At 39.2% G+C, this 18,733-nt stretch overlaps 1 protein-coding gene across 1 annotated transcript; it reads right to left on the reverse strand.

The window, feature by feature from the left end:
• Positions 1 to 1,777: 1,777 nt before the first annotated feature.
• LOC124289150 lies at positions 1,778 to 17,583 on the reverse strand. The gene is made up of 8 exons (XM_046725757.1): positions 17,232 to 17,583; positions 12,256 to 12,377; positions 9,328 to 9,613; positions 7,325 to 7,474; positions 6,492 to 6,860; positions 5,442 to 5,711; positions 3,482 to 3,607; positions 1,778 to 2,659 (listed from the first exon to the last, which is right to left on the reverse strand). The coding sequence occupies exons 2-8, from the start codon at positions 12,334 to 12,336 to the stop codon at positions 2,460 to 2,462; spliced, it is 1,482 nt and encodes a 493-aa protein (XP_046581713.1). The 5' UTR covers positions 12,337 to 12,377; positions 17,232 to 17,583; the 3' UTR covers positions 1,778 to 2,459.
• Between the last annotated feature and the right edge of the window lie 1,150 nt (positions 17,584 to 18,733).

Genomic DNA, 18,733 nt, shown 5'->3' on the forward strand with positions numbered 1-18,733 from the left:
CAAATCTCTTTTGACTAATATTTCGGTAAGCCACATATAAATACTTGTCAAGACTGTTTCAGAGGTCTCTAATTTCCATTACACAATCTTACCGTTATGTAGCAGTGGTATAAGAACCTATCCAAACGTGAAATAATACAAGGTACAACTATGCGAACGTTACAAACTACAGATTGTAAACACCACGAACCAATCGACTCGACTCTGTAAAAGTTTATACGTTCCATGTGATCGATTTAACTATTGTTGTTCATGTACGCTAATTCCCATGTCATCAGAAAACAAAGCCTGTATAGTTTTATAGTTTTCTGTTTATTTAACAGCCAAAGTATGGATATGTATACTTAGTATGTTTGTCTCTGTTTTAAATCCGATAAATATATTGGCATGTCGTTTCCTGTAGTGGTCGACATAAATTGCGAAATGATTTTATTTGTCCGCTCAATTATTGTTCGATGTTGCAGCACGGCAAAAGCACGAAGTACCAACCCTTAAGCAGATGTGTAAATATGGGATTTGAACCAACTAAAAGCTTCGATCGACAGATGAAGGTATGAAACTGTACACATCAATTAGCGCCACCTCAGGCAATATGTACGCCGTGACTAGTAAAACTGTATCTACTCACTCACTCACTCTCGCCGAAGCAAAGCTGGAATTTTGCTGAGTGTGACGGTTAACAAGAAACTAAACTTAACTCGCCCAGTGGGTACTCACACCAACAAAAATGATGTATGCATAACTTCGATAAATGATGATGTGAATTATGGCTGAATTCAGTTAGGACAAACATATATTTCAAAGTAATGTTATGTATCAACGTGCTTATTCTGTTACATTTATTACGTATGTTGATTCATGACGAGCCAAATAGTGACGCCAAATAATAGAGGTCTCGCGACAGCTTCCGGTGTAATACGTGGGTACCATTTGTTGTTTTTCCTTTTTGCATGTTAATACTTTTTTTTTCACACAAAAACTGGAAACCAAAAACGTCGAAAATACACTATGAAATGGTTTAATGTAGAAAGTTTGGGCTAATGGAAATTGGCCTGGAATTTGCACTCAAGCCTCTTTCACACGCAACATAAATTTTGTAAAGTAATGATTCGAAGGCTAACTCACCCTCGTGCCGTCACTACACATGCTCATGTCTCCTTCGTTCCTTAGTGCGATCCACATTATCCTTACAGTGTTCCCTACATCACTTTTCTGTCACAAAATCACCCGATTTATATTAAAGCACGTCATTCATGCATGCACCGTGAAATCTACGTCTGACGCCTGACGTAAACAACCCATTTCAGTTTGAGGCATATCGACTTATTCCACGCCACACGGTATCTTGTAGATTACGGAATGGGACGAGTGTGCCAAATGGCATCGGGTCCATTCGGTAATGTGTCCGTAGATTAAAATCACAAGACACCAAGACTATCCGTAACCTTCGTAATTGTACGTGCGTAATTTGCACATTGTGTAACAGTGTGGACGTAGCTCAGTCGGTTAGCTGTCGCGCTAACAATCCGAAGGTCGCGGGTTCGCGTCCGACGGATTCTCACAAAGTGGTTGCTTGTCTTAATGACACGTGACCTACGGCAGAAATCGTCCTCACGAGAAGGTGTGGTGCTGTATTCTGAAGGTGCTCACAAAAATGAAGAAAAAACGTCACTTTACTTGTAACATTTTAATGAATAAAACATTGATTTTCCATAAGGGGTGCGATGCACACGTTTTGGTCATGGGTAAGTGGATTGGCATTTGACTGGTAATATTGTAGACAATTGGGTACATATAGACTTATCATTTTTCCTTGTCGGTATTAGACTGAACAAAAGAAAGTAATAATGTGTGCGTAAATGAAGTTTTTAATACTGTAGCATACATGTAGGTACTGTTACAGATATAGAAATATATTCAATGCATACTTGATTTAACGGATGCCCATGCGTGTGCATATAAGCGATGTATCCGAAATAGGCCAATCGAGCCTGACACACATCAGAAATTATGAATGCTGAAAAACAAAGTGGTAGAAATATAATTATGACGACGTCTGACATCAGGGAAGCACATCATTCGGCAAATGGACACATTCGAATAAATGAGGTCAAACAAATAATGTCATTTTGAATCAAAGCAACAAAACACTTTCCACATCCACAAAAATCCTTTGCCAAGAGCAGCGTTGATCATCACGAGCAGCTGTTGAATCACTGTCAAAGACCGATGCGCAAAATGTGAAAATGTCCACCACGCATGTACCATAAACCATTCTGAAAGCTGACTGAGACATTAAATGTTGTAATCTTGATCGACCGACTTCCGAAATTTTTAATGTATTTATGCTTTGAGTCAGATCTTTTAAACTTACATGCATAAAGCCCCATAAAGCTCTCTAACATTCCTGGTCAGGTTTGTGAAATATGTTCCACAAGATATGCCTTAACTTGCTGTCATCAGAATCTTTCCGTGACCACCCCAGTGCACTCTGGTTCCTTGGTTGGCGTTTTGTCTGGGTTGTCTGAGACTACCACCCATTTGGTCACACGCAGGTGTAAGCGGTAGGCCAACACGATGGCGGAAGCTGACACGAAGATGATAACTCCGGCAAAGTAAAAACACATGTCTACGTCTTTGGTCGATTTTTCGATTTCATCTGCAAGATTAAATATGAACAATACTTCATTATGAGGAATACCCGCGGCGATAGTTGTTGAAGTAATACATTTAAACCGATGAGTGTTACAGTAACTGCATATGAATCAAATTCTTTGTCAAGGTATTTAGAAATTGGACGAATGGTGAGATATAACCATATTTTTGGCGCTGAACTTGCATGTTAATAAATCTTCAAAAGATCGATCGACAATAGGAGCTAAACTTTTCATATCGCGTTTCGGCATTTTCGTAACAGGTTGGAGAAATCATTATATTTTAGTATTTTCTGGAAACAATGGTTGTTGTTTTTCAAATTGCCCCACCACCATCGCCGAGTCTCACCATTAAATGTCTGGTGAAAAGTTTCATGTTTTATTATTCATTAATAAAAAAACAATTTAGAGAATCTGCTTTGTGAGACGTGTACGTTTTTACTGGGTCCGAACAACTGAGGTGATCACATGAATTACGTCAATCAGATAAGGTAATGTTTTGCCAAATATTTCAATCAGAATAGTCCGATTGCGATAGATTCCTCTGTGAACAGAGGTATAGAACACTCTATATAAGGGCGGTGGGGTAGCCTTGTGGTTAAAGCATTCGCTCGTCACGCCGAAGACCCGGGTTCGATTCCCCACATGGGTACAACATGTGAAGCTCATTTCTGGTGTCCCCCGCCGTCATATTGCTGGAATACTGCTAAAAGCGGCGAAAAACTAAACTCACTCACTGTATATGACCACGATGCAACAACTTTGTTTGAAACAACGTTGTCAATATGTAATCTCTATTCAGATATTAGTGGTTATGAAGTGCTTACCTGCTATGGCTGGCATCAACAGTTTTCCAATGGACTGAAACGAGGTCATGATGGCTGCACCGATGGCAACGTTTTCCTCCCCGAGAAACAGCGGCAAAGAATACTCAACCAAGAGGTTTCCAAAACCTGTGACATGACAATAGCAACCAGAAGTTAGTTTCTTTTCGAGTGGTCTCGAAAATGTATTTAGTAATATAAGTGACATCTGTTGCGTACGGATTAAAAAAAGTCCGAAATTGAGATTGAGAGTATGTCATTATATTCTATACTGACTTACAGTTGCATCAGTTTTGAATAGCACCTTAAACATCCAGTGAAGTCCTGGCTCAATAGGGTTTTGGGGCCACCGGTTTAACCACTAACGAAGCCTCAGGTCTATCATGGCATGATGAGTCAATGGTTTATCTTGGAACAGTTTTATCATGGCGTGACATCCTAACGTGGGAAGAACACTGAAGGTGACGCAGTTCTGCAGCATTTTACAATTTGAATTGAAGCTAAGTGGCGGACTGAACCGGCTGGGCCAGTGGACACATTGATGTTAATATGATAAATGATAAAATGATGTTATTTTATGATAAACGCTTAACAAAGACTACCTCTTTCACATCACCCAATGATAGTCTCTATGTGTCTTCAGTGAGTAGGTTGGGTATATGTCACAGTATGCCGGCTAAATGCGGGGTGAGGCTCCCCTACCGCTATCACATCACCTAAAGCTAACCTCTATGTGCTAACCTGTGCTATATGGGTTTATTAAGTGTCTCCGTTATGTCACAATATGCTGGCTAAATGCGGGGTGAGGCTCCCCTACCGCTATCACATCACCTAAAGCTAACCTCTATGTGCTAACCTGTGCTATATGGGTTTATTAAGTGTCTCCGTTATGTCACAATATGCTGGCTAAATGAGGGGTGAGGCTCCCCTACCGCTATCACATCACCTAAAGCTAACCTCTATGTGCTAACCTGTGCTATATGGGTTTATTAAGTGTCTCCGTTATGTCACAATATGCTGGCTAAATGAGGGGTGAGGCTCCCCTACCGCTATCACATCATCCTAAAGCTAACCTCTATGTGCTAACCTGTGCTATATGGGTTTATTAAGTGTCTCCGTTATGTCACAATATGCTGGCTAAATGAGGGGTGAGGCTCCCCTACCGCTATCACATCACCTAAAGCTAACCTCTATGTGCTAACCTGTGCTATATGGGTTTATTAAGTGTCTCCGTTATGTCACAATATGCTGGCTAAATGAGGGGTGAGGCTCCCCTACCGCTATCACATCACCTAAAGCTAACCTCTATGTGCTAACCTGTGCTATATGGGTTTATTAAGTGTCTCCGTTATGTCACAATATGCTGGCTAAATGAGGGGTGAGGCTCCCCTACCGCTATCACATCACCTAAAGCTAACCTCTATGTGCTAACCTGTGCTATATGGGTTTATTAAGTGTCTCCGTTATGTCACAATATGCTGGCTAAATGAGGGGTGAGGCTCCCCTACCGCTATCACATCACCTAAAGCTAACCTCTATGTGCTAACCTGTGATATATGGGTTTATTAAGTGTCTCCGTTATATCACAATATGCTGGCTAAATGCGGGGTGAGGCTCCCCTACCGCTATCACATCACCTAAAGCTAACCTGTGATATATGGGTTTATTAAGTGTCTCAGTGTCACAATATGCTGGCTAAATGCGGGGTGAGGTTCCCCTACCACTATCACATCACCTAAAGCTAACCTCTATGTGTGTTGGGTTTATTAAGTGTCTCAGTTATGTCACAATATGCTGGCTAAATGCGGAGTGAGGCTCCAAAGTGAAGCAGGTCTAAATATGGGTTGGTGCTGACAAACCTTTGTTCGTAGTTAGAGGGATTAGAAAGAGACATAACTCTGTTGGCGAATTCCGAGAGGACAGGGCCATCACAAATGACTACATATGATTCAGAAGTATTTACCTTTGAACATTCCCACCAGTACGGAATAGGTGATGGTATAGATGGTGTCATAAAACAGACTGGCCGTTATGTTGAGAAGGAACAGGATGCCACTGAAGACAGCCATCGCAATGACCACACTCTTCAGACAGATATTACTGCAGATACAGCCCGAGATGCAGGCGCCCACCAGACTGGCCAGCAATATAATTGACATCAACATCTGACCAGTGGGCAAAATCCAGAGCAGACCCTTGAAATTCAGTAGTTTGGTCTCAATGACACTGATACCTTTACAAAGAGAAACAGACTTTTTTTTATCAGTTGTATTTTTTTGTATCTATTCCATTATCTTAATTCCACCTGAAGACAGCGGTAGATTTAAGGCAGAAAACAAAAAAGTTTGTAACAGAAAGAAAATATGACCGGATACGGTAAAACTATTAATACTTCAGAGTGATTCCATGACATTTTGACACTTTCTGGGTCTAATAAGTGTCACAAAGAATTAGGTTCATTTCAAAATAGATATTATATACCACTCACACTTTGCTAAGGATCACAAAAAATTGCAACTTTACTTAAACTTAGATTTATAATGTGAAATTGCGTCCATTTAAAAGTGGATAAATAATGATATGGTAACACATCTTTAGGAAAACAGTCACTTTAATCTAACCATATGCACTTGATACATGAGTGACCATAAGAATAGTTTTCATGGCACCAATCAACCATTTTGCAAATCATGGCATGGGTCATTGATGAGAACACAACAACTGTCAATAGCAGATGTGGGATCTACCAAATGAAATGACATTGAAAACGTGGATGCATGCAATAGACTTAGATATTTAAACCAAACTTGACCCCACATCATAGTTTTCTGTTGAATCAATGATTTGATCCTTCGCAAAGTGAGAATAATACGTATATTATGGAAACGTAAAATTACACAAAATAGTATTTAAGATTAAACACCAAGTAAATCTTTCATGCACCTATTCTATATTGTGTCAACATGTTTGTCGCTCTTGTTCAGAATTGAATTCGGTTCGTGATATTTCTTACCCCCGTCCCACAAGCAGCAGACCACTGCGAAGACGTAGAGTAGTAGAGATCGGAACACCTTCAGCTCATCCATACCCATCACATATGATATTAGGCTTTGATTGGCTGGACGTTTCATCCGGGTATTCAGGGGTTTCAGAATGAGACTACACGGAATCATAACACAAGCAGCACCTGCTTGGACGAGTAGATAACTCTTCCAGATGTTGATGCCAGGGAATCCAGTAAAGAACACTGACATTAAAGAAGCAGCCAAAACTCCAAGAAGAGCACCACCGTCGACGATGAATAGAGCCAACAGTCGGCGTCTTCTGAAGTATTGCAGGACTGCCGCAAGAATTGCCACTTCGATCAAGTTGTGCCCGATACCTAAAGTTTGACAAAAGAACTCTGCATGATCATCAAATCTTTAGTTATCTTTTGGAACAAATGATGTAAGTTTGCAGCTTTTTGGAACCCCCCGATAAGCTATGGAGGGGACAAATCAGGGCAAGTAAACCAAGTGAGTTATGCATTGAATTCATATTTGAATATGTGTGGCTTGTATGGTTGTATTATACATATGTGCTTCAACTAAAGAAACAATCTTCTGTATTTAGGAATGGGTTCTTTAGTAATACCAGTTTCGTGATTTCAACTAAAACCTTAGCAATGTACCGCAAAATATTAAATCCTCAGGCTGTAGCTTTACTGGCATCCTCTGCATGTGGGAAAGTCTTCTAAAGTAATACCAGTTTCCTGTTTTCAGCATACACATAACCATGTACCATAAACTTCGTAATATTAAACCCTCAGGCTGTAGGTTTACAGACATAGTAATAGTCAAAGCTAACCTGGTAGTGCCCCGTACAGGAAGGAGATGAGAGAGATATTGGAAATGTCACAGAAAGCAGCTCCGAGATACCCTACTGCCGTCAGAAAAATTCCGATCAGCGCCATCGACCGGTAACCAGCCGAGACAGTCAGAATACAACTTGTTATTACTGCAACACCATTGATGAAATAATCAACAATAATCAATGGAAGGGTAAATTAAAACAAATATATAATATACACATTGAGAAAAGTACAACACCAAATGACTTGTTGTGATACTGAGAAAGAGTATCCTCCCAAAGAGTAGTCACTCGTGGTCAATCTGAACGCGGACAATCCTTAACGTCATTAGTTTGTTGATGTTTTCAGGCCAATTGGCTTATAGTCGATGGAATACAACCAACATCTCTTGCAATAGCCCTCAATGATAAGCCAGCATTCTATATCCCAATAACGTACCATCTGTGAGCAGTAGTCAGTTGGGGAGGCAACGTATTTGAAACGAAATCAATTGATTTTCCAAGTTATCGAGCCTCAGAAACAATTTCTTGAAACTTAATATTTGCGTAATGACGTCGCATTGCAAGTGATATTCGTCTTTGATCGTAGCACATGCATGTTTAAATGTATCGTATGGTGCGCTGGAAGTGTCACAATAATCATGCAAACGAACATGATTATATGAACATACATGTGGTTTTAAGGACATCAACAATGGTAGGAGTTGCGATACTCTTTCTATTTGTATAGTTGAACACAATTATATAGTGCTCAATACATAAATTTAGTTGATAATATAATTTACGTGGCCAGTTTTGAGAGGGTCTTGGCAGGCCTGATCCGTCTTGATGGTCTACTTGCCATGATTAGTGGTTTGGGCCATCTAGCGTCTGATTGGGCCATCAAACGTGTGATTGGTCCGTCGACACATAAATAATATCCAAATGGAAATATTAACGAAACGAAATTTCCGGGAATTTTCTTGAACAACCCTCCCCTCCATCCCACTGAATAGCTGTGGGGTGAAATTGGATGTTGTGTTCTCGAAACGCCTAACAATCCGCAATGGGCCCTAATCCAGACAATCCCCAGACAATGCAAGGCAGATCTCCTGGTCCATTCGTGGTCATGATCTCGTTCTGTAACATGCACACTATAACATGCATACTCGAGTGATTTCAGGTAGACTAGGTTGGTGGGGCATGAGCTGAATAGTGTCTCTGATATCTTAGTATCGTCTACAGTTTTGTTCTAATAATTTCAATGAGCAATCTGGGATTTAGTTTTGTATGATACATTGAGGGTATCTCGAAGCAATGTTCCAATATTTATCTTTCCAATAGGGTGTCACTGCCAGATTGCCAGATGTCTCCTTAGACAAACGACATATTGAAGTAAATTCTTCATTTTCTATATAGCTCTTGACAACTGAGGGGCTAATGAATTCCATGTGATCAATGTCTCAGTGTGCACTGTAAAGCAAGCCGATTTTATGACCATAAAGACACTGAAAGCGAGAAAATATGACAACTTCCTGTTGGATTCCTGACCTAAAACAATATCTGATCTCTATCAATGACAATAAATGATTTAGTTATTGCTTCAAAGGTACTCCTGTTATCTAAAACAGAGTTTCCGTTATTATTTGTGCCTCCATTAAAAGAACATCTAAAGTAGGTAAATTGTAACCCCAGCTTTGTCCGTCGCCTGCTAATCCGATACTTTTCATAAAGAACAGATCTGGCCCCGATTTCTCTTAAGTTTTTACTCAAATTTCAAACTGAGTTGGACAATTTGAAACGGATGAATTTTCAACTCAACTGGATGTTTTAAATTAAAAAGCCCAAACAACTTAAGTAATCTATCCACCAAACTCAAATTGTCTACTATGTTTGAGTTTAATATCGATTTTAGTTCATTCTGGGAAATGCATTTTTTCAAATTTGAGTAAAAACTCTAACTTAAGTCGAAACTCAGACTTAAGTTTGTTTCGAGAAATCGGGGCCAGGTAACTGCTTACCTGACACTGAATACAGAGCCTTATAAGTGTTATCTACTGTTTGTGCCTCCACTGGCAGTACTGGGAAAATCTCAATGTGTCCCGCGCCTCCAGATGATGTGTTATTTGTACTTCCCATAAACAACAGAACTTGTGGCATGAGCTCTATGAATGTTCCTCTCAGACAGGCTAAAATCATAACAACGAATACTAAACACCACGCCTTTAACCCATCAGGGGGATCTACAACCACATCAGCTGTCGGGATGGTCAGTTCTTGACCAGTTCCGGAGTCCATGGTAAATACCTGAAATGTATGTAAAAAACCTTAGCAGGGAGACACAGAGTGAAAGAGTGGTCTCAGCTGACGCAGTTTACTGGTGTCAGAGGGGTCCATGGTCATAAGATCTCAGCCCAGATGTTGTTCAATAATGAACTCATTTTATTGTCACTTAACCCGTGTCCGCGGGATGAAACAAACCAGTTCCCCAAAGCTGCCTCTCTGCCCAGCCGTTTTAAGACAGAATTCACCCACAGATCCTCATATACCAGGACATTCTTCAAAAACAACCAAGCAGTCTTGCAAAATATATGATCGACTGCATGAAGTCTAATCTCACTGTGCTATGTAAATTTAATTTGCAGAAAATAATAGTTGGCGGAACTACACAACCAAATACACTTCCGTATGGTAAAATCAGTGTGTTGTTTAACGAAGCAGTATTTCAGCTAAATTACGGCGGTGTGTAATCGAACCTGGACCAGACAATCCAGTGATTGACATGAGCAACGATCTACGCAAATTGGACACACTGACATGCATGGACCGGGTCATGGAGCCTGAACCGCCAGTCGCCTCTTACGACAATAATGGGTTGCTGATGACCAATTCTACCACTGATATTTACGGTCAGTCACGATACCAGGTTTTCGCGATAAGTGTTATCATGATGACTGCCCTCGCTAACTGCAGCAACAACCACACACACAATGTGTATACAGAATCAAGTGTTTGTTCGCCTGATGCAGCACAATGCATAGTGTATATGATTCAACAAACTGCGAGTCTATGAACATGTGGTTGAATGTTGTTTTACGCCACAATCAATAATATCTGCGTCTGTATTCTTTATGATGAGACGTTTCGACCCTTATGCCGTTTTCAAGCAAGACAACAAGTCTCTTGACAACTTATAAGGACTAAATGCGAAAAGTCTAATTCAAAATAGAATAAAGAATTTTTATCCATAAACGTACTTTGCACCTGTAGTGTATCTGCACCGCCGGTATATAAAGGGTGCAATAATCATGAATATGATATTTAATGCATGCACGACTACTCACAAACACACCCCGTTAGAGCAATGGTTCTGTGAGCAAACGTTGGATTCTATAAATCGCGTTTATTACAATAGTAATGTAAAGTAGACGAGCACTGGCATTGCAGGACAATGACAAAACACATGCTCACTGACGAGGGTCGTACATTTCTGCTGATCTGCTCTGAAATCGTAGCACTAATGGAACTGATTGTGAAATCAACTTGGATACTAGGCAATTAAATATATTTGTGATGAATATATATTACTTGAAGGAAAACCAAGCTCTATGGATAGTCAACTTCTTTACTGCACTGAGTGCGACGTTTCGGTGTAATGAGACTCATTGCAATAAAGAACTAGACTGTCCATATGACCTGTTTTTCCTTCATCTATACAACTTCTAAAATGCTTCTCAAAGAAGTTATATATTACTTGCTCAACATATATGAAAACTGAACTTCGGGTCTTGTCTGTTGTAATGTTGATTTAGAAAGAGTGTTTGTTGTTTTTTCAAACTGTCGTGGATAAAGCAACGGGAATTGTCCTCCAGTGTTTTTAAAATTAGTGAAACCACTTGGCCAAATGCTCTTGTTTTGTTTTTTGCCAACCCTAAGAGAAATTCTGACTCGTCTGCACAGAGGAGAGGAGCACATGCTGTGTCCATGTCCTTGCCTGTCCATCCCCAAATTTCACATTTCATTTATGACTCAATTTAATGGTAACACATCAAGTACTGCTTTGACAGTTTTTCTTACTTAGTTTATGTACTAAATATGGAAGATGAAACTGAATGTTTTTCAACGTGGATTAAGAATTGTGTGATGTTGTCTTTGGTAGAATGCAAAAACGGAAAAATGGAATAAACCCATTCTTCCCAAATTAGCTTCTAAAAAACAGTTAATAAACCCATTCTTCCCAAATTAGCTTCTAAAAACCGTTTAGTTGTTCCCTTTGGCAAGGTTTTAGATAACACAACAAGTATCAATAACACATCATAGAATACTACATATAACGACATAATATTAACCGAAGTACAATCCACTAAAACATACCCTGGGCTAAAACCTGTAGACATGTTCTTATTTCTAATGTGTTGACTACTAAATCGCCACAGATATCTGTACATATTTAATATTGCATGGTCCAATAAAAGAAGCATAACATCCCTGCCTTGAAGATTAACTGAAATTTTAAAAACTATCAAAGCAGGACTGTTTATTTACAGAAAGTATTTGAGACAATCCAGTGTTGTCAATACTGTTGCTTCTTGCTCTTTTCCATCAAGAACAGGTGCTTGATCGTGACTCGTTCTTTCACGGATGTTGTTACAACGGGTATGGCATCATGCCTGTATGGATGGATGGATGGATGCATGCATGTATGTATGTATTCCATTCAAGGCAATACTTTAAATGAGTACAAAATTGGAAGGACCAGTTTATGGATGAATAGTTATGTTTCAGGGCAAATATGTTCTTTGTCAAAAGTGCAGCAAACTTTTAAATATCTGTAGCAGCTATCATCAGATACATTCATAGTTCGTGATTCCCGAAATTAGCGATCTTGGCTTGACATGGGAATTGACAACGTGAACCCGATTTTTATAGCTGACATCAGACACACCTACCTGTGTCCCTGTTTCCTGTGATGGGGAACCTTGGTCCTTGTCGTCGTGTCCACTCATCTCAGGGAACCTTTCACAGGTCATCTTGGGCGAAAGGGGATCGGTTTGTCTTCCTACTTTGTTGGCTATTTCAAGAAGAAGATGCTTATTTTGTAAAGGTTGCAGAGTAACAATAGGTAGAGCAACTTGCACATATTGCGTGCGGTATTACATCAGTTTTGACATGGAATTTCTCCATTATCCATTGTGAATTGAATGTTCGGATTTGAACCAGAGAAACACTGTGCTGAAATTATCGCAGACAGGCAACTAACCAGTTGTTGTTTGAATTGAACGAAATTTACAAAAATGATCAGCAATGTTCACTTAAATAGGCAATACAACAAGACAACCAGAACATCGACGTCATTATCTCCTGTGAAGCAGACAACAGTTTCAATGGGAAGCACTCAAACTGAGAGGGTTCTCATTACCACTGAGTCACGTTTACTTCTTCACCGCGGTAGGGGCGGTGGGGTAGCCAAGTGGTTAAATCATTCGCTCGTCACGCCGGAGACCCGGGTTTGATTCCCCACATGAGTACAATGTGTGAAGCCCATTGCTGGTGTCCCCACACTCACACTCTTCACAGCGCTGACGACAGGACACGTGTCTACAGGCACAAAAGCGAACGTGCCTCTGCAAGGAGATGGTTTCGGAGGTAGCTATGCAAAAATAAAGTGGATTTCATTCTCTATACTTATTGTAAAAAAAACCCATACAAGTTACTTCACGGATCACGGAGTACAGGTAAATGTTACATTAGCCATGTGTTCTGGGAAAGGATCGTTTTTAAGGTGGAGGATCGATACAGATGGGATATCAGTTGCGGTAAGGACGCCAGTGGATACAATAGAACGCCTCTGAAGTGACGTGTCAGATCATGCGAGATGAGAAGCAAGAGGTATCTCCACATATATATACCTATAGAAAATAACTCCCGGGATCTAATAGAATTGAAAGGACATGTATATAGGATTGTAGCACAGTGTGGTGCCTTCAAGAACTCTGTCTAAATCAGCAAAAGTTCACATATCCCTCTGATCTGTAATATATTTGAAGAAAAAGGGTTTTCAAAATTTGTTTGCTTGGGGAACAGGAAAATTCGTAAGAATGGTGTTAGTGTTCTCAAAAGCAGCCTGATAATTGCTGTCCCAAACAAATTCACCCTTTTGCCTTGCAAATAAGCGAGATGGACTACCCCCAAGTGAAAACTTTCGACAGAATTGACGGCAGTAACCAACCATTCCCAGAAATTTCAGAAACATGTTTTCGATAGAAATTTGGAAAAACAATCTGATGGAAAACCTTCATTTCATTATCAACAGGTACATCTGACAACCTCCATTTCCTTATCAAAATGATATCCTTGGAATAATAGCGAACTGGAACATTGTCAGTTGCTTCTAAAGGGAGTGCCCGATTGGCAAGAACGTTTAGTCTTCTCCCTGTAATTCAACCAACTGTCCTTGCCCAGAATTGGTTCCTCAACAGCCAAATTGGTAGTGTTTTTAGTACTCTCCCACAGAATTTAGACAAGAGAATGATCCATGAAAGCCAAATCATAACCGGAATATTTCTCATAAGACATTAGCCTTAGCACGAGTAGTAACACATATAAAACACATGGTATTTCTATTTATGAGCCGTGTGAGCAGGAACATAATAAAGCCAACACCTTTGATAGGAAGAGTTTCTACAACCCCTCCTATAAACACAAAATGGAATGGTAAAACCACATAAACTCTTTAACAAAACCACGGCGTTGGCTAAGGACTCAAGAAATGACAAAATACTATCAAATTCAGGTGTATCAACTCCTATCAGTATGCAAGGCAGAATAAAAAAACGTCTTGAGCTCTCCGCCTTAATATACTTTGCAATAGCATGGCCGACTGACTATCAGGCCATTACAAATTTAGAGCCACATTTTCACAAAATGTAAGAATTATTTTGGAACATTACGCCCAGAGAAGAGTGGAACGAGTCTAATCTATCAAAATAAAACTATCATTCACCGTAAAGGTAGCGAAAGAGATATGACTTTGTAAATCAATTTCCCAGTTTAATTTCTTTATCAGCTTGAATTTCTAATTCTTTTATCCTCAAATCTTTCTTCCTCAACCTGGAATGTGATCAACATGTTCTAAACATCAGCTTTAGCATGCCAGATTTAATATACTCGTAACAAACTTCTCCACACTAAACACTGAAGTTTTGTGTTCTTTCACACGTGTAGCTACTGGTCTGCCTATCTCACCAAAGTAGATCAAGTTCAGCATCATCCGAAACCTGAACCATCTCCCATCCGCATCAGCATCCCGTATGTTGGGCCCATCAGCCACCAAGTCATCAGACTTATGAAGTAAATGGCCAGCATTGACACAATATTCTCAAAACCCTTAAAACCTTGTTACGTTCAAATGGTAAGGAGTGCAATCAGGCTATCTCCAACCCAAGAGGCTGTGTATATAACCTAAATTGTGACTGTGGTGACATCTACATCGGTGAGACAGGCAGACCAGTAGCTACACGCGTGAAAGGACACAACTTCAGTCGACAAATTGGATCTGAAATGTGCAGTTTCTCAGCACATTATGAATAATCCCAAACATGAGTTGACTGGGAAGTTCTTGCAAAACACATTAGTGACTGGCGGAAACGCAAGTTGATTGAAGCTATCTTCATCAAACGTACAAAACCAGTAATAAACAGGGCTCAGGATGTGTACCTCCCGAATGCATGGTTCATAAAACAATAGACAATGCCCCACTGTTCCCATGTTTAAACCACAATTTCTATATATACACTGCAATTACTTTACATTCTATACATTTATTAATAAGTATCTGTACATTTCTAAATTAATACGCAATTTTGAATAATAAGTATCTGTACATTTCTAAGTTAATCCAATATTTTTGCAGTAAAGAATATTATTTTATATATTCATGATAACATGTATTCATATTAGCCCTGTTAGCTCTATCCATTATGACCTCCATCATGACCTCCACATGTATTGCGTCGTCATAGCATTGTGACGCCATAAGCATTGTGACGTCACGGACAGAGTTAACAGTTACTGTTCTTTAGTTTTACCTGATGGGGCCAGAACAAGCCCTGAAACGTTGTACCAAACAATAAAACAAGATGAAAAAATCTTCTAAAATGCCAATCAAACATGCATTGTTTCTGTTTTTGAAGGATTAAAAGTAACTTGCCACGTATTTTCCCAGTTGGATATCTTTTCTAGATCGTCATTTAAGCAGTTAGCTGCTTCAGATGGATCGTCTACGATAACATAAATGGACGTATAATCAGCAAAAAGTCTGATGCTACTGTTAATCCCATCCACTATGTCGTATGCATCACTTTTGTCGGCCCTGTACATGGTTCCAATCAGATAGGAACAAGATTTACATGTTACCTGTACCCATATAGCCTCCAGTCCTACAATGTTTAATTGTTGTATATGCTGTACTATTAAATTTTCCTTCACGTATATTGCAAATCCTTCTAAATTGAGGTTGGAACCCCGAAATATGGAGAATTTTATCATCTATATCAGCCCGCTGCCATGATTTCCTAATACATATTTTATCGTATGACCCGAATTCCGTTTTCAATATATCGGTTTTGTCTTAAAGACTTCGGATATTTAAGTGGACTATTCTTAAATGTAGATTAAGTTGTTCAAGATTAGGATGAACATTACCACAACAAAGCAATAAGATTGATAATAGTAAAGGCTACTCACTGTTATATTGTATAAGCAGTGGAGTTTGGTTAAGCGTATAAAGGTTTTCAGATTAATTACCGATTTTTATATGTATTTTGACTGCAAAATGGCCCACTGCCTGTCTGTATTGTGCCTCACTGTGATTATCGCCCATTGGTTACCCGCCCCATATTCATGGAGGACAACCCTAGGCAACATCATTCGGTCTGTGGAAGAGTTACTGCGGAATAATGCTATTGAAAGTCTCTCGGCAACTGCAGGTGAGAAGGATGGAGGCTGTCGCCCAGGCACGTGGCTGATACACGAGATCCCGATGTCAAACAGTTCGGTAGATTTTCAGGGGGCAATACAGATAGCGAGATCCGTCATCACGTCATCACGTGTCTTGCTAGGATAATACTGTTTCAATCACAGTGTTGGCATTTCTCACACACAGAGTGTTGGCATTTCTCACACACAGAGTGTTGGCATTTCTCACACACAGGGCGTATAAATTAACATATTGCCAGTGAGACTTAGAACAGACTATACTGAATAGTCTTTAATATTTCAGATGTAAGGAACTATCAACGGTTTTCATTTCAGATATTTCAGATTTTAGGAACTGTCAAGGGTTTTCAATTCCTGTACGAACACCAAGCTGTTAATTCATAGGATTGATCTGAAGAAGGTGACCTTGGTCGCCCATGGCACGTTCGTCAGTTAATTAAATAATGAAAAATATCGCGGTCGGTATTTTTTCAACAGGGATAACAACAAATCAGTGTGTACAGATACTGTTGAAGAATATACATACAAAACACCAAAGGAGATTATGAATCTGTTGAATGACGGTGCGGGACTTTGTCATTTGTCAGGAACTAATTCAGGACAGCCAATGTCCGATGGACATTCAATTCCAACCAATTGACAACCATTTTTGGCATGAGTATAGTAATATATATTTATGTATGAAATTTCGATCCCGGACGCGCCCATACATATCAGAACTCGAAATGAAACCAATAAACAGCTATGAGATGGAATATTATTAACTATTCAAATTTAACGTAACTACAGGTATGCAACATAATATATATCACGGCGACGAATTCACTGTGGCAGTACAACAGTAAAGTACAGTGGCAGTAGAAATCCAAAGGCTTTATAATATACAAGCAGTGATTATGGTAAAAATCACGGATATGGTAATATTCACCTTACTGCAACAATGGTCAAGTTTCCAAAATAGGCCGAGTATCCAGAGTAAGAATGGTCTCCACACAATTGCTGGTCTTCTTCTATCCTGAGAGGAAATATTAACAACAGTTAGATCCCCTGAAATATTTATGAAAAAGACTCCAGAACATTTTCCTGTGTCGCTTGTTTCCCTGTCCAACTGCTTTTCGAATATTTCATGATTTGTCCGTTCAAAAGACTTTTGACATATTTCTGCGCATGAATTCTTGACAAGAGGACACCAATTTCCATTACAAAAGCTTTCCGTTATATTGTAGTGGTATCAGACATAACCCATCCCAGCACGGAACGCTAAAACCACGATTGTTAACACTACGAACCAATCGATTGTGAATCAACTGTGTATTTGTATATGTACTTAATGTGATATAACAACCTCTTTAATATATTGTTGCGAAACGTCGCATCATGATATATTAAAGAAGTTGGTATCCATACAGTAACATACCTTTCTCATTATTCATTAATCCTAATCAAACAGATTATGTGTGTGTAACTACATATACACACAGATATATAGATAGATAAATAGAGAGAGAGGGAGGGAGAGAGAGAGAGAGTGTGTGTGTGTGTGTGTGTATGTGTGTGTGTGTGTGTGTGTGTGTAATTCATAACGTGAGGCACTCCAGTATTGCAACTGCCTGTGCAGTGGGCGAACAAGAAAATGCCGTTCCAAGAACGCCATGAGGCCCTTTCGTTTCTTTTCTGGTTTATTTGCCATAATGAAAAAAAAGACTCGTTTGACTTCATAGATCATGTGGAGTTTGCAAGTTTAACATATCCATATGAACAGATGGTTTACTTGGAATGATTTGGCTATAGATAAGTACCATCTGAATTATTCTAATGTGATAAAATGAAGATAATATGAGCAACACATGTCTTTATGTATCGTGTAAAAATATGGTTTAATGTGTTATTGATACACCGGTGAATCTTCTCAGCCTTTAGTTACCAATTGATGGTATGTGCGCAAAGATTGGGTGAAACATTTTCACCTTATTGTGAAAAGAAGTTTAAATGAAGTGACTGGTCAAGTAAAATTTCTCAGGCGGTTTTAATGTCACAGTAATTGGCAGTCTCGATGTAAAACACACTGAGGCAGTAAACTTATAGTATGATTCAGAACAATTGCACATCTTTCAAAACAAGTTCAGTCATGTATTCATCATACAAATATAAACAATCGTAACAATCGTTTTAACACTGAATATATACGTACAAGTGCTTTCAAGACGAATTATTTGCCTATTCTTTTCAATCTTTTTGCAATGAAATATATGTGAACTTAAAGGTGTTTCTTTTAAGAAAATCTTTATAATGGCACGTTTAAAAATATTGATAAAATAAAAAGAATCGGGTTTTTTTAAAACTCTTTTATCAGGAAACTGGTTTATAAATTCAAAATTGAATGACCACATGGTTCAATATAACTGCAACTGCATCCACATCATAGGGGAT

This window comes from Haliotis rubra, unplaced genomic scaffold (assembly GCF_003918875.1).
Source record: "Haliotis rubra isolate DU_JTF1 unplaced genomic scaffold, ASM391887v1 Scf1115, whole genome shotgun sequence".
Classification (NCBI taxonomy): Eukaryota; Metazoa; Mollusca; class Gastropoda; order Lepetellida; family Haliotidae; genus Haliotis; species Haliotis rubra.

Coding starts and splice junctions, on each gene's coding strand:
- LOC124289150 (XM_046725757.1), bottom strand. CDS start 12,336: ATGACCTGTGAAAGGTTCCCTGAGATGAGTGGACACGACGACAAGGAC. Junction 3,608..5,441: donor ACTGGTGGGAATGTTCAAAG/GTAAATACTTCT, acceptor GTCATGTCACAG/GTTTTGGAAACCTCTTGGTT. Junction 2,660..3,481: donor GTTGATGCCAGCCATAGCAG/GTAAGCACTTCA, acceptor TTAATCTTGCAG/ATGAAATCGAAAAATCGACC.